The sequence below is a fragment of the Odocoileus virginianus genome, chromosome 10 (assembly GCF_023699985.2).
Source record: "Odocoileus virginianus isolate 20LAN1187 ecotype Illinois chromosome 10, Ovbor_1.2, whole genome shotgun sequence".
NCBI lineage: Eukaryota > Metazoa > Chordata > Mammalia > Artiodactyla > Cervidae > Odocoileus > Odocoileus virginianus.
In genome coordinates, this window is record NC_069683.1 from 33,965,453 (window position 1) to 33,980,606 (window position 15,154).

At 35.6% G+C, this 15,154-nt stretch overlaps 1 protein-coding gene across 2 annotated transcripts in view; it reads right to left on the reverse strand.

Annotated features, from left to right (window-relative positions):
• Positions 1-15,154, reverse strand: part of SBF2 (SET binding factor 2) — a 486,293-nt gene that overhangs the window by 262,313 nt on the left and 208,826 nt on the right. For both annotated transcript variants that reach the window (XM_070473374.1, XM_070473375.1), the window contains exon 3: positions 10,116-10,253. In XM_070473374.1, the coding sequence (XP_070329475.1) occupies positions 10,116-10,253 (138 nt within the window). The remainder of the gene's footprint in view (positions 1-10,115; positions 10,254-15,154) is intronic.

Below are 15,154 nucleotides of genomic sequence, written 5' to 3' on the forward strand. Positions count from 1 at the left end.
TCTACGATAGAAAATGTATGAAAGTGAAATATGTATATATTCCTATGTTCTATATCCTACGAAGGCTAAGTTAATACAATGCTTATTTCATAAATATATTATTATATTTTATACCTGTTTCATTAAATCTCACATTTCATAAAGTAAAGTGAGATTTGAAAAGATTAAAAGGTAGATAATGTTGCTGGAAGCTAGGGCACTTTACAGTTACCCTAAGAAAATATTCAGCATGCCTGTGGCCCATTCTCCCCATGAGTTAGGAACTTCTACGCTAGACCAATGGTTCTGTAACTTGAGTGCACAACAGGATCACTGAGGGCTTGCTAAAACCGATGTTTGAGTCCCACCCCTAAAATTTCTGATTCAGTAGGTCTGAGACAGAATCCAAGAATTTACATTTCTAACAAGTTACCTAGTGATACTGATATTGCTGATGCAGGGATCAGTTATGTCCAACTCTTTGTGACCCTATAGATTGTAGGCTCCTCTGTCCAAGGGATTCTCCAGGCAAGAGTACTGGAGTGGGTTGCCATTTCCTCTTCCAGGGGATCTTTACTACCCAGGGATCGAACCCACATCTCTTAGGTGTCCTATATTGGCAGATGGGTTCTTTACCACTAGCGCAAACTGGGAAGCCCAGAGATCATGCAGTTTTAAGCTAATCAATATGAGAATATAAAAGAAAATAATAACTGTAACATATATTCTATATGCCAGACACCGTGATAAGCATCATTAAGAGTATAAATAATTCATTTATACAATCAAGAACTTACTAAATACTATTTTCCAGTAAAGGAAACCAGAACTCCCTGGAGAAATGACATTCTAATTTTGAGTCACAAAAATGTACAAAATTAGCCTATTTATCTTAGTAAAAAAGTAAAGAATCTGTCAAAGACTAACAATCAAAATAAATAAAAATCATGATTGATTTAAACACACAAAAGTCGATGTTTATAATTTTTAACTGGTCACTTCCAAAGATGGCTAAAGGGCTTCCCTAATAGCTCAGCTGGTAAAGAATCCACCTCAATGCAGGAGACCCTGGTTGGATTCCTGAGTCGGGAAGATCCACTGGAGAAGAGATACGCTACCCACTCCAGTATTCTTGGGCTTCCCTTGTGGCTCAGCTGGTAAAGAATCTGCCTGCCTTGCAGGATCCCTGGGTTGGGAAGATCCCCTGGAGAAGGGAAAGGCTACCCACTCCAGTATTACCAATCTAACTGTAGTCAATGAAAGTTCTATTTAATAACTGAATTTCAGTTAATAAGCACAGAAAGAATAATAGAAGGAAGAATTTACTTTTTACAATTCCTACTTAAATAATGTATTTAGGCAAAGATTATCAATAGACTCCAAACTACTGAACTATTCACTTCCCAAACTAAGTGAAGGCTGGCACCACCCCAAACCCACAAATCAATCTTAACAATACTAAAAGTAGAACAACCAGAAGTTAAGTTTATCTTGATGAGACGCAATAGGAAGTACAGTACAATTTTTGAAGTGGTCCTGCTTTAAAAATTGAATGTGAATCCAATCAAGCCTTTAGATCTAAATATTACTTTATGGAAACTATGGAGAATAGAGATATAATGGAGAATAGAGGTAAAAATAATATGGAGAATTAATCAGCCAAATCCAGAATACAGAACTTTCCGTAGGACAAATGACCCAATTTCTGTATTACCCTCAAAAGAGGGCCTGTTACAAAAAAAACAGAAGAAATATCAACCAAATATAATGTGCAGAATTTGCCTGAATAAGTCAAGACATTTTCGAGACAAATTTTTAAATTCAGAAATATGTAAGTTGGATATTAGATAATATTAAGGGATTATTCATTGTAATTAATTTTTAAGTATTATAATGGCAGACTGGTAATGTAAAAAAAATCTTTACCAGTTAGAGATATATACTAAAATATTTGGGGCTTCCCTGGTGGTTCAGATGGTGAAGAATCCACCTGCTAATGCTGGAGACCCAGGTTTGATCCCTGTGTTGGGAAGATCCCCTGGAGAAGGGAAGGGCTACCCACTCTAGTATTCTTGCCTGGAAAACCCATGGACAGAGGTGCATGGCAGGTTACAGTCCATGGGGTCTCAAAGAGTCAGACATAACTGAGGGACTAGGCATGCACGCAGCATGCACACACAAAAATATTTGCAAGTAAATTATGGTGTCTGGGGTTTGCTTTAAAATGTCTCTCCCTATTTAAAAAAAAAGTATTTAAATTTTAAAAGACTGACAAAATTCTGATAATTTTTAAAGCTGGGTCAAATGTAATGGGGTTTATATACTACTCACTTAAATTTTGTATTTTTTAAAAAATTCCCATCTAAAAAACAAAGAAAATAAAATCTTCATTATGCATCTCCTATGTGTCAACGTTATTCTAAAGTACATTCATTTATTTTGCTCCTTTGATCACACTTGGTTGCTAACATACCAAAATGTCTTTACTTTGAACTGCATTATTACTGGTTCATAAATACATTTACAGACTCATTAAAAGATTCTAAAATGATACACATCCTAAGTTGCTTCAGTCACATACAATTCTATGCAACCCTATGGACTGTAGCCCATGACTCCTCTGTCCATGGGATTCTCCAGGCAAGAATACTGGAGTGGGTTGCCATTTTCATCTTCAGGGGATCTTCCCGATCCAGGAATCGAACCCATGTCTCTTAAATCTCTTGCATTGGCAGGCAGGTTCTTTATTAGTGCCACCAGGGAAGTTCAAAAAATGTAGACAGGTCCATCATTTTTTTAGGGTAAGTCATATAATAAAGCACCTCACATCTATCATACTTTACTGATTACTTAAAAAATGTTATAATCACATTGCCTAACTGAATAATTCTGGGAATATGTTATCAAAAATTTAATGCCAAACTTTTGCTTGTGTTTTTTGACAGTGTTACTGTAACTTAGAAAGATAAGAGCCAACATTTTTAAAGTTGCACAATTATACTTTGGATGGTTTGTGTCCCTAAGTTCCTCTTCTTTAGACTTCCAAATAATGTGTCATAGTATATTTGGTATGAAGTAATTCACACCAAATGAGAATTAAAAGATCTATTTTTGAATTGATGATATGATCCAAAAATAAAAGAAAAACACATTTTTTAAAAAGGACATAGTTAACTGTTCACATAAAAAATGGGAACAACATTAATGATGACCCAGAAAGGAACATCATCTGGACTTTAATATTATCTTTTTCAAATATTAGCTCATTGTTTTTACCATTTTTTGGACCAATTTCAAAAGATATTATCTCTCTATTCTTCACACAGAAAAGCTGTTATATAATTCTGGCTAGCAATCTACTACCTAGGTGAACTTATATAGGAGCTAGAAATCTTATAACTTAAACTCAAAAGAAGCAGACTCTAACTTTCTGTAAGGTAATTGTGAATACTAAATAAATTACAATGCTTTGGTTCAGTTAAAGTGGCAAACAGGAAAAAATCTGAGCTGAAAAGAAAAATAATTTTCAAGCGTTAATTCTAAATATATGAGAACACTGATCTTGGTTTTTAATATTATTTATTACTCAAATGAGCCAGGGCTCCTTGAAGTATTGGCTGATTTAAAGACTGGAGCAGGGAAGGAAAAAGGTGATCCTGGATCACCTTGTTATGACAGAAAGTTTAAAAATGCTTAAAAAAAAACTGTGATGGGGTTTTGACAACACAGGAACCATTCTGATGGGGTAATCACTGGTCAAATCTTAGACAATCTGTGCATTACAACAGTGAAAACCATTAATTATATACTATTGAAGAAAAAAGAACATGTGAGACTATAGCTCACACAGACAAGACAGAAAAGGTAAAATGTCAACTGCTGACTGGTAAAGGTACAGGTAGAGGGTGTGCATAGTTGGAAAAAAAGTCACTTTGCAACCATCATACTAAGAATTGGCATAGGCAAGAATCATCACTAAATGCTAAATTTGGTGGGAAGGTAGAGGGATAATTAATGAATTACAGAATATTTACAGTCTTAAAGTATCTTACCACACACAGCTTATTAGCTGCAAGGAAAAAGAAAACAAAAACAAGCAAGTATACAATGGAGATATCTGACAATCACCAGACCAGTTACTCAAAAAGAAAATCAGTAGGGCAGGCTGGTAGCAGACAGACACTGTGTACTTCCAAATATGTGTCCTTAGAAGGATATACACTTGATATTTCAAATGCTATAGTATTCCAACTACTGATGGATAACCTGAATCTAAAGTGAGAGATATCAGAAAAACAAAAAATATTAAGAGTTCTATTTAAAAGAGGCATTCGGACCTGCATTATTTGAAAATGTCAAAGACTGAGCAACTATTTCAGATGAAAACAGACAAAAAAGAAATGATAATTAAATGCAATACATGATTTTTTTAAACTACATCCTATCCTGGAGGACCGAAAAAAGACAGTGGGAAGGGCATAAAGAACATTAAGTCAAATGACAAAACTGAATATGGATGGTAGAGGAGATAAAGGTGTGTTACCGATGTCAGTTTTCTGATACTGATAACCATACTATGCTTATGTAAGAAAAAAAAAACTAACTCATGAAATACACACTGAAGACTTTAGGGCAAAGAGAAATGAAACGCACTAATTTGTCTCAAATAGTTCAGAAAAATGTGTGTTGTGTCTGTGTGTCTAAGGAGAAAGAGTGGAGTAGGGGAAGGAGAGAGGGGTCTATTAAATATAACTAATATTTACGAGAATAAAGAAACATCTTAATCCATTCAACTGTTGATGGACTCTTAGCTTGTTGCTGTATCTTGGCTATTGTGAATAATGCTGCAATGAACACGAGAATGCAGATAATCTCTTCCATACTCTATTTTCATTTCCTTTGGATACATACTCAGAAATGGTATTGTGGATTATAAGGCAGTTCTATTTTTAATTTTTTGAGGAATTTCCATTATCATTTTCCATAGTATTTCCCACAAATTCACATTTCCACCCACAGTTCAATAGGGTTCCCTTTTATCTACAGTCTTGTAGACACTTGTTGTCTCTTATCTTTCTGATAACTGCCATTCTAACAGCTGGCAGTGTTAGGAGATATTTCATTATGTATGAGGTGATATTTTATTATGTTATTGATTTCCATTTCCCCAGTGATTCCTTACTTCTGCTAAGCAACAACAAAAAAATCCAAGTCACTGGCAAGACCTTTGTTAAGGAGTTTATCCCCAAGTGTTTACTTTTTTTAAAGAGCTTACTGTTTCATTTATTTCCACTCTGATCTTTGTTATTTCCTTCATTCTATTAATTTCGGGCTTAGTTTCATTGTCTTCTAGCTCCTTACAGTATAAACTTAATTTGCTTATTTGAGGTTTTGCTCTTTTCTTAATGTAGGTGTTAATTACTATAATCACTGTAAATATTCCCCCTTTTGGTTTAGTCAATAAATTTTGGTATGTTGTATCTTCATTTCCATTTGTCTCAAGGTTTTTAAAATCCTTCTTGAGTGTATTCTTTGACCCACTCAGTATTGTATTATTTAACCTCCACACAGCTGTAAATTTTCTAGTCCTCTTCTTGTAACTGACTTCTAATTCTACACTTCTGTGGTTGAAAAGAAGCTTAATATGATTTTAATCTTAAATGTATTGACTTGATTTGTGGTCTACCACATTATCTATCCTAGAGAATGTTCCATGTATGCTTGAGAAGTATGTGTATTCAGCTGCTACTGTATGAAAGGTTCTCCATATGTCTGTTGGTGCTTCCCAGGTGGTGCAGTGGTAAAGAATCTGCCGCCAATGCAGGAGGCACGAGAGCTGAGGGTTCGGTCCCTGGATGGGGAAAATCCCTGGAGTAGGATACGGCCACTTGCTCCAGTATTCTTGCCCAGAAAATCCCATAGACAGAGAAGCCTGGTAGAATATAGTTCATGGGGTTGCAAAGAATCAGACAGGACTGACTGACTGAACACCCACATAATGTCTGTTAAGTGCATCTCGTCTAACATACTGTTTCAAGTCCAGTTTTCCTTATTGATATTCTGTTTGAATGATCTCTCCACTGTTGAATATGGGGTACTTAAATCTTCTACTACTATTGTATTGTCATCAATTTTTATCTTCAGATTTGCTTTACTCATTTAGGCGCTCTAATAATATCAACAGATACATAAATATTTATAAATATTATCTCTCCTGATGACCTATTTTTATCATTATACAATGACCTTCCTTGTCTCTTGTTACAGTTTTTGCTCATTCTTTTCTTATATTAAGTATAGCTACCCCAGCTTTCTTTTGATTTCCATTTGCATGAGGTATCTTTTTCTCCCCTTCATTTTCAGCCAATGTATGTCTTTAAAAGTGAAGTGAGTTTTGTTTCAGATCGGTCTGTTTTGTGTGTGTGTGGGGGTGTGTGTGTGTGTTGCTAAAATCCATTCAGCTACTCTACATGTTTGGAAAATTTAGTCATTTTACATTTAAAGTAATTATTGATTATTATGTATTTACTACTGTCCTTTTGTTAGCTGTTTCCTCGAAGTTTCATAATTCTTCATCTTTATTTTACTACATATAACATTTACCATTACAAGTGAGATTTATACTTTCACATGTTTTCCTATTACTAATTAGCACCTTTTCATTTCAGATTAAAGAAATTCCTTTAACCTTTCCTACAAGGCCAGTTTAGCGGTGATTAGTTTCTTTAGCTTTTGCTAGTCTGCAAAACTTTCCTTCAATTCTGAAGGACAACTTGCCAGGTGAAATCTTCTTGGTTGGCAGTTTTTTTCCTCAGGAATTTAAATAAATCTTGCCACTTCTCTCTGGTCTGCAAAGTTTCTGCTGAAGAAATCTGTTCATATTCTTATCGGGGTTCCCTTTTATGAACAAGTTATTTTTATCTTGCTGCTTTTAAGATTTTTTCTTTGTCTTTGACACTAATTATAATGTACCTTGGTGTTGGGTCTCTTTGGATTTATTGTATTTGAAAATCTCTGGGCTTCTAGATCTGAATGTCTGTTTCTCTTCACAGGTTAGGAAAGTTTTCACCCATTATTTCTTCTTATAAGCTTTCTTCCCCTTTCACTCTTTCTTCTCCTAGGATCCCTATATAATGCAAATGTTGGTTTGCTTGATGTTATCTCATAAGTCCTAACCCTCAGGCAGTAGCTTTTAAAGTATGCACACAGGATTTTTTCAAGCAAAGACTGAGAGATGAGTTCCTCTTTGTTTCCTCCATGCTGAGCCTCAGCAAATCCTTGAAAACCCATTAATAACTCTCTGTTATACTCTGGTGGTTCTCATGAACAAAAAGCCCCACTGTCTTCCAGAGCTGGTGTTTTTGGGGTCCATACCTCAGATGGAAGGCTAAAAAAATGGGAGGTAAATGTTGGGTCCAAACTCTTGGCACGTCAGGGGAGGAGCTTGGAGTTGCAAGTTCCTTCCCGATTGCATGTCTCTGTGCCAGGGATGGGGTTTATGGTGAGACTGCCTCTCAGCCTTTTTTACTCTCTTCAGTGTGGGTATATTCTCATCAGCCTGATATACAGTTATTGCTCAGCTAGTTTCTGGACCTCTTTCAGCAGAAACTGCTCTGTGTGTAGCCGAGGATTCAGTTTGTCCACAGGAGTGGGTTGCCTGCCATCTTGAACTGGAATCCTGTTACACTGTCTTAATGTATTACCTGTCTGTGAGTTAATTCAAGGTGAAAGGGGTTGATAATAATGGAGGAAGGAAGAACAAAAATAATCAGTTTTATTAGATAATTCTAGGAAGTTGTATAGAGGATCCCTCAGGAATATGGAAATAAAAGAAAATATTGCATTCTCAGAACTAACTCATATTCAAAAGAGCAACAGAGAAATGAAAGGTCCCTTGAAAGAGACAGTGAGGCTCTCAACTAAAGAACATTCTTTCTCATCAAAATGAACTGATCAAAATGGGAACTGAATTAGCTCCCACTCGAATGCTATCTAGGACAGAAATGGTTAGAATCACAGACATTTTAAGTTTCCTGTCTGCACTGACAACATGTTGCTGCTGCTGTTGTTTAGCTGCTCAGTCGTGTCTGACTCTTTGTGACCCTATGGACTGCAATATGCCAGGCTTCCCTTTGCTTCACTATCTCCTGGAGTTTGCTAGACCTTATGTCCATTGAGTCAATGATGCCATCCAACAATCTCATCCTCTGTTGACCCCTTTTCCGCCTGCCTTTAATCTTCCCCAGCATCAGGATCTTTTCCAATGAGTCAGCTCTTCGAATCAGGTGGCCAAAGTACTGGAGCTTCAGCTTCAGCATCCATATTCCAATGAATATTCAGGGTTGATTTCCTTCAGGATTGACTGGTTTGATCTTCTTGCTATCCAAGGGACTCTCAAGAGTCTTTTCCAACACTTCAGTTTGAAAGCACTCAGCCTTCTTTATGGTCCAATTCTCACATCTGTACATGACTACTGGAAAAACTATAGACTTGACTATACAGATAATTCTTAATTTAAAAAATAGTTGACCCTGAACAATGCAAGATTCAGAGATGCCGATTTCTCTGTGCAGTTGAAAATCCACATGTTACCTTCACAGTTGGTGTTCTGCATCCACATATTCAACCAACCATGGATTGAGTATATACTACAGTATATACAGTATATACTTACAGTAAGTATATACTTACTGAAAGAAAAATCCATGTATAAGTGGACCTGTGCAGTTTAAGCCCATGTTACTTAAGGGTCAATTACACAAACAATTGGCTGTGTTAATCTGGCCGGTATTAAATCTCTGACATGAAAAATTCCTTTGTTTGATTCCACAATCACAATGAATCTGATTTTGACATGGCTTCCCACAAAGATCTGACAATAAGGAGAAAGTGAGCTAATAATATAGATAACATATATTTTGTTCTATGCAAACTTTTAACATCACTGTAAATTAAAAACCAGCATACTAGTTTTAATACATTGCTCTAATGAACTTGGATAATGTGAGTCAGTACCATGAAAGTTGGTTTGTTTACTCTTGTAGAGAAAAATGAAATTTCTGCATCAAGAACATCCAGACCATGGCATTTAATTAAAATAGCAAAAGTAACAAATGCTCCTTTGTGAGGCCACTTCAGAAAGCACAGCAAATAATGCAAATTGGCTCCCTCAACATCCTGCAAATTTTTACAGTTTCCTTCTCATACTATAGAGACTTAATTTGTGCACAACAAATTAACAAATAACAACAAAAAATTTTTTCTGATTCCTTTGCAGGGAGTTGGAGGGGGAGAATCTGTATGCAATCTGGCTTACACAAGGGAACAACCCATATGACACTTAAAGCAGAAGTCACCAATGTGACAGTGGCTACATGTGAGACAAAGGATTTTTTTTTTTTAGTGCAATTATTATGAAGGTTATAGTGGTGGTTCAGACAGTACAGAATCTGCTCATGATGCTGGAGACCTGGGTTCAATCCCTGAGTCAGGAAGATCCCCTGGAGAAGGAAATGGCAACTCACTCCAGTATTTTTTCCTGGAAAATGCTCCACAAAGGAGCAATACTTTCTCATAATCTCTTTTCTGAATAAATTAGAGGCAGTATTTAGTTATCTGAAACAGAGAGAATCCCAACTAATACTCTGAAAGATCAGTACTTTTAATTTCTATAGTTCTAGCCTAATAATTTCAGTACCATCATTTTGATAATATCACCACCAATAATAATGAGTTAACAGTTACTTCAGTGCTTAAAAAATAATATCAGGCATTGTGATAAGAGATTTATAAACATTCTGATTAAATGCTCTATATTCTGTGAAAGCTACTTCAGGAGAAGGACTAAAAGGGACAAACCACAGCTTCACCATGAGCAGATACAAATCATCTTATCAACCAATTTGCAGATGTGCTATTCTTAGAAATATGCAGACTATGAATAATATTTTAAAGAACAATTAATCTTGCACAATTACTTTACCTTTTTGCTCTCTTCAACAATACAGTACCTCAGCCTTTTTAAAGGAGAGCACAGAACTCAAACTTGCAGTTCTAACAAAAACAAATATAGCATAATAAAAAGATTCCTAAAAAGGTGCCCTTGGGCTATAATTTGGCTAGAAAAGTTACTGCACCTGCAGATTGATCTCTGCCTCGTGAAAGGTTAAGCACGAGCAGTAATGCCGATCCGAGTCAATATCTGTCAGGACGACCACAAAAAACGTCGGCTGCTTCCTCTCTCTGGACAGCTGCCATCCGCCAGGCTGACAAAACTAAATCAGATAGAAAAAAACACTGTTACATCTCAAAAGTATAAGGTAAATTTATTATTTATAAATCTTTCAAGAATGTTCAAAGTTTTTCGATTTACAAAAAATTTTCAGATACATCTCTTCAGCCATTATTTTTAAAATCAATCACAGATTCATGACATTAGCATACTTTCACTAATGTGCACATGCGTTTTAAGAAGACAGCCTAGATTTTTCCAGAGATGCCACACATTCTGAGACCTAAGTTGGCATCCATAGGAACAGAGCACTGATATGAAAAGTTTTGTGTCATTACAGCAAATCATAAGTTGAAGATAGAAGTACTCAGTATCTACCATGGATGGAAAATAGAATTATTTTAAAATATCATCATTAATCTAAGACTTCAATTCAGTACAATGAAAAATAGACTTTGTTCATTAAGACAGACCACATTCTGGGCTATAAAATGCATTTTAATTTATTTAAAAGAATAGAGTTCATAGACCACAGTAAAATTAAACTAAAAGGCAATTACAGAAAAATAGCTGGAAAATCCCAAAATACTTGGAGATTAAACAAGACACTTCTAAGAATCTCAAAAGAAATTTTCAAATATTTTTAACTAAATGAAAATATAACAACATTTGTGGGATTCAGCAAAAGCAGTGCTCAGAGAAAATTTTATAGCAGTGAATTCATATATTAGAAAAGAAGAAAATCTAAAATAAATAACCTAAGTTTTAGGAAACTAGGACAAGAAGAGCAAATTAAATCCGAAGTAAGCAGAGGAAAAGAAATAATAAAATTAGATCAGAAGTCAATGAAATCTTTAATAGGAAATCAATAGAGAAAAGCAACAAAATCTTAAGCTAGTTCTTCAAAAAGAACACTAAAGTCAACAAGCTTCTAGCCAAACTAAAAATAAAAGATACAGATTATTAACATAAAAAATGAAAAATGACACATTACTCTAGACATTAAAAAAAATAAATGAATACTATGCATAAGTCTATGTCCACAAATTTGATAATCTAGATAAAATCAATCAGTCTCTTTAAGGACATAATCTGATAAAATTCACCAAGAAACAGACAATGTGAATAGACCTATATCTATTAAAGAATTTGAATCAACAATTAATAAATCTTCCAAAATAGAAAGTATCAGGTTCCAAAGGGTTCACTGGTGAATCTTACCAAATATTGAAGGACAAAATTAAAACATCCTCTATAATCTCTTCTGTAAGACTGAAGCACAAGAAATACTTCCTGACTCATTCCATAAAGCCAGCATTACCCTAATTCTAAAACCAGGAAAAAAAACCCAAAAACATTACAATAAAACTATATATCACTGAGCTTCCCTTGTAGCTCAGTTGGTAAGAATCTACATGCAATGCAGGAGACCCGGGTTCGATCCTGGGGTTGGAAAGATCCCCTGGAGTAGGAAACGGCAACCCACTCCAGTATTCTTGCCTAGACAATCCCATGGATAGAGGAGCCTGGCAGGCTACAGTCAATGGGGTCACAAGAGTCAGACATGACTTAGCGACTAAGCCACCACCACACATTTCTCATGAACACAGTTGCAAAAAGCTTCAACAAAATATCTGCAAATTGAAAATACCAACATATAAAAAGAATTATATATCATGACAAAATAAGATTCATTTTGGGTATGCAGAGCTGGTTCAACATTTGAAAATCAATTAATCACATGAAGAAGCTAAACAAGAAAAAGTGCATGATCGTATCAGTAAATGCAAAAAAGGAATTTGAGAAAATCAAATACCAATTCATGATAGAAACTCTCAGCAAAGTAAGATAGAGGGGAAGTTCCTTAACTTGACAGAGAACATTTACAAAACACCTACAGCTAACAATATACTTAATGTTAAGAAACTAGATGCTTTCTAGCTGAGATTAGGAACAAGGATGTCACTTCTTACCACTCCTTTTCTAAATTATACTGAAAGTCCTAGCTAATACAATGAGTCAAAAAAAAAAAAAAAAAAAAGGAAATAAAAGGTTTACAGATGGAGAAGGAAATGGCAACCCACTCCAGTACTCTTGCCTGGAAAATTCCATGGATGGAGGAGATTGGTAGGCTACAGTCCATGGGGTTGCAAAGAGTCGGACACAACTGAGCAACTTTGCTTTCAGTAGTATTTTATTTGTAATACTATGTGTTGTTTATTGGTCAAGTTTTGCCTATTAAAATGAAGAAAGTCTACAAAAAAAAAAGGTTTACAGATTAAGAATGAATAAGTATAACTGTCTTTTTACTCCCAAATGACATGACTGTCTCTGCAGAAAACTTCAAAGTAATAAGCAATTACAGCAAGGTTCCAGGATACAAGGTTAATAAACAAAAGTCAAGTCTCCTATATATACCAACAATGATCAAGTGTCACTTGATATTAAAAACACAATACCATCTTCATATATTAGCACCCCCAAAATGAAATACTTGGGTATAAACCTAATAAACTATGTATAATATCCATATAAAAATTATAAAACACTGACAAAGGAAATCAAAGAAATAGGAGTGATTCCAATGTTCATCAATAGGAAGACACAATATCATCAAGTTTCAATTCTTTCCAGCTCGATTTATAGATTCAATGCAATCCGCCCCCAAATCCCAACAAGTTATTTATGGATACTGACAAACTAATGTTAAAGTTGACGTGGAGGGGCAAAAGACCTAGAGTAGCCAACTCAAAATGGAAGGAGAACAAAGTTGGAAGAGTGACACTATCTGACTTCAAGACTTACAATATAGCTACAGTAATCAGGATAGTGTAGTACTGGTGAATGAAGATATAAATAGATCAATTAAGAAGAACAGCGAGCCAAATGCAACACAGTGGAGAAAAGACAGTGTTTTCACAAATGGTGCTGGACCAACAAAATATTCATATACAAGAAAGTAAATCTAGACACAGACCTTGCACCCGTCACAAAAATAAACTCAAAGTAGACCATACATCTAACTGTAAAATACAAAACTATAAAATATCTAGAGGATGACATAGGAGAAAACCAAGATGATATTTGTTTCAGCAATGAATTTTTTGACACAACTCCAAAATTATAAACCAGGAAAGAAAGAATCAATAAGTCAGACTTCATTAAAATTCAAAACTTCTGCTATGTGAAAGACACTGTCAAGAAAATGAAAAGATAAAATAAGGACTGGGAGAAAATATTTGCAAAACACATATCTGGTAATGTATTATCATCCAAAATATAAAAAAGAGCTTTTAAAACTAAAATATAAGAAACTGAACAATTAAATTTAAAGAATGCAAAATATCTGAATAAGATGGTCATTGCTCAGTTGCTAAGCCATGTTCAACTCTTTGCGACCCCATGGATTGTAGCATGCCAGGCTCCTCTGACCTCCACTATCTCCTGGAGTTTGCTCAAATTCATGTCTACTGAGTCAATGATGCCATCTAATCAATCTAATCCTCTGATGCCCCCTTCTCCTATAGCCTTCGGTCTTTCCTAGCATTGGGGTCTTTTCCAGTGAGTCAGCTCTTTGTAGCAAGTGCCCAAAATAGTGGAGCTTCAGCAATGGTCCTTCCAATGAATATTCACGGTTGATTTCCTCTAAGATTCACTGATTTGATCTCCTTGCAGTACAAGGGACTCTCAAGAATCTTCAAAAACACCACAGTTCAATAGCATCAATTCTTCATTACTCAGCTTTCTTTATGATCCAACTGTCACATCTGTACATGACAGGTGGAAAAACCATAGCTTTGACGACATAGACCTTTGTTGGCAAAGTGATGTATCTGCTTTTTAATATGCTGTCTAGGTTTCTCATAGATTTCCTTCCAAAGAGAAAGCATCCTTCAATTTCATGGCTGTAGTCACCATCTGCAGTAATTTTGCAGTCCAAGAAAATAAAATTTTTTTTCTTTTTTTTTTATTATTAGTTGGAGGCTAATTACTTTACAATATTGTAGTGGGTTTTGTCATACATTGACATGAATCAGCCATGGATTTACATGTATTCCCCATCCCCATCCCCCCTCCCACCTCCCTCTCGACCCGATCCCTCTGGGTCTCCCAGTGCATTAGGTCCGAGCACTTATCTCATGCATCCAACCTGGGCTGGTGATCTGTTTCACTATAGATAATATACATGTTTCGATGCTGTTCTCTCGAAACATCCCAACCTTGCCTTCTCCCACAGAGTCCAAAAGTCTGTTCTATACATCTGTGTCTCTTTTTCTGTTTTGCATATAGGGTTATCGTTATCATCTTTCTAAGTTCCATATATATGTGTTAGTATACTGTAATGGTCTTTATCTTTCTGGCTTACTTCACTCTGTATAATGGGCTCCAGTTTCATCCATCTCATTAGAACTGATTCAAATGAATTCTTTTTAACAGCTGAGTAATATTCCATAGTGTATATGCACCACAGCTTCCTTATCCATTCGTCTGCTGATGGGCATCTAGGTTGCTTCCATGTCCTGGCTATTATAAACAGTGCTGCGATGAACATTGGGGTGCACGTGTCTCTTTCAGATTTGGTTTCCTCGGTGTGTATGCCCAGAAGTGGGATTGCTGGGTCATATGGCAGTTCTATTTCCAGTTTTTTAAGAAATCTCCACACTGTTTTCCATAGCAGCTGTACTAGTTTGCATTCCCACCAACAGTGCAAGAGGGTTCCCTTTTCTCCACACCCTCTCCAGCATTTATTGCTTGTAGACTTTTGGATAGCAGCCATCCTGACTGGCGTGTAATGGTACCTCATTGTGGTTTTGATTTGCATTTCTCTGATAATGAGTGATGTTGAGCATCTTTTCATGTGTTTTTTAGCCATTTGTATGTCTTCCTTGGAGAAATGTCTGTTTAGTTCTTTGGCCCATTTTTTGATTGGGTCATTTATTTTTC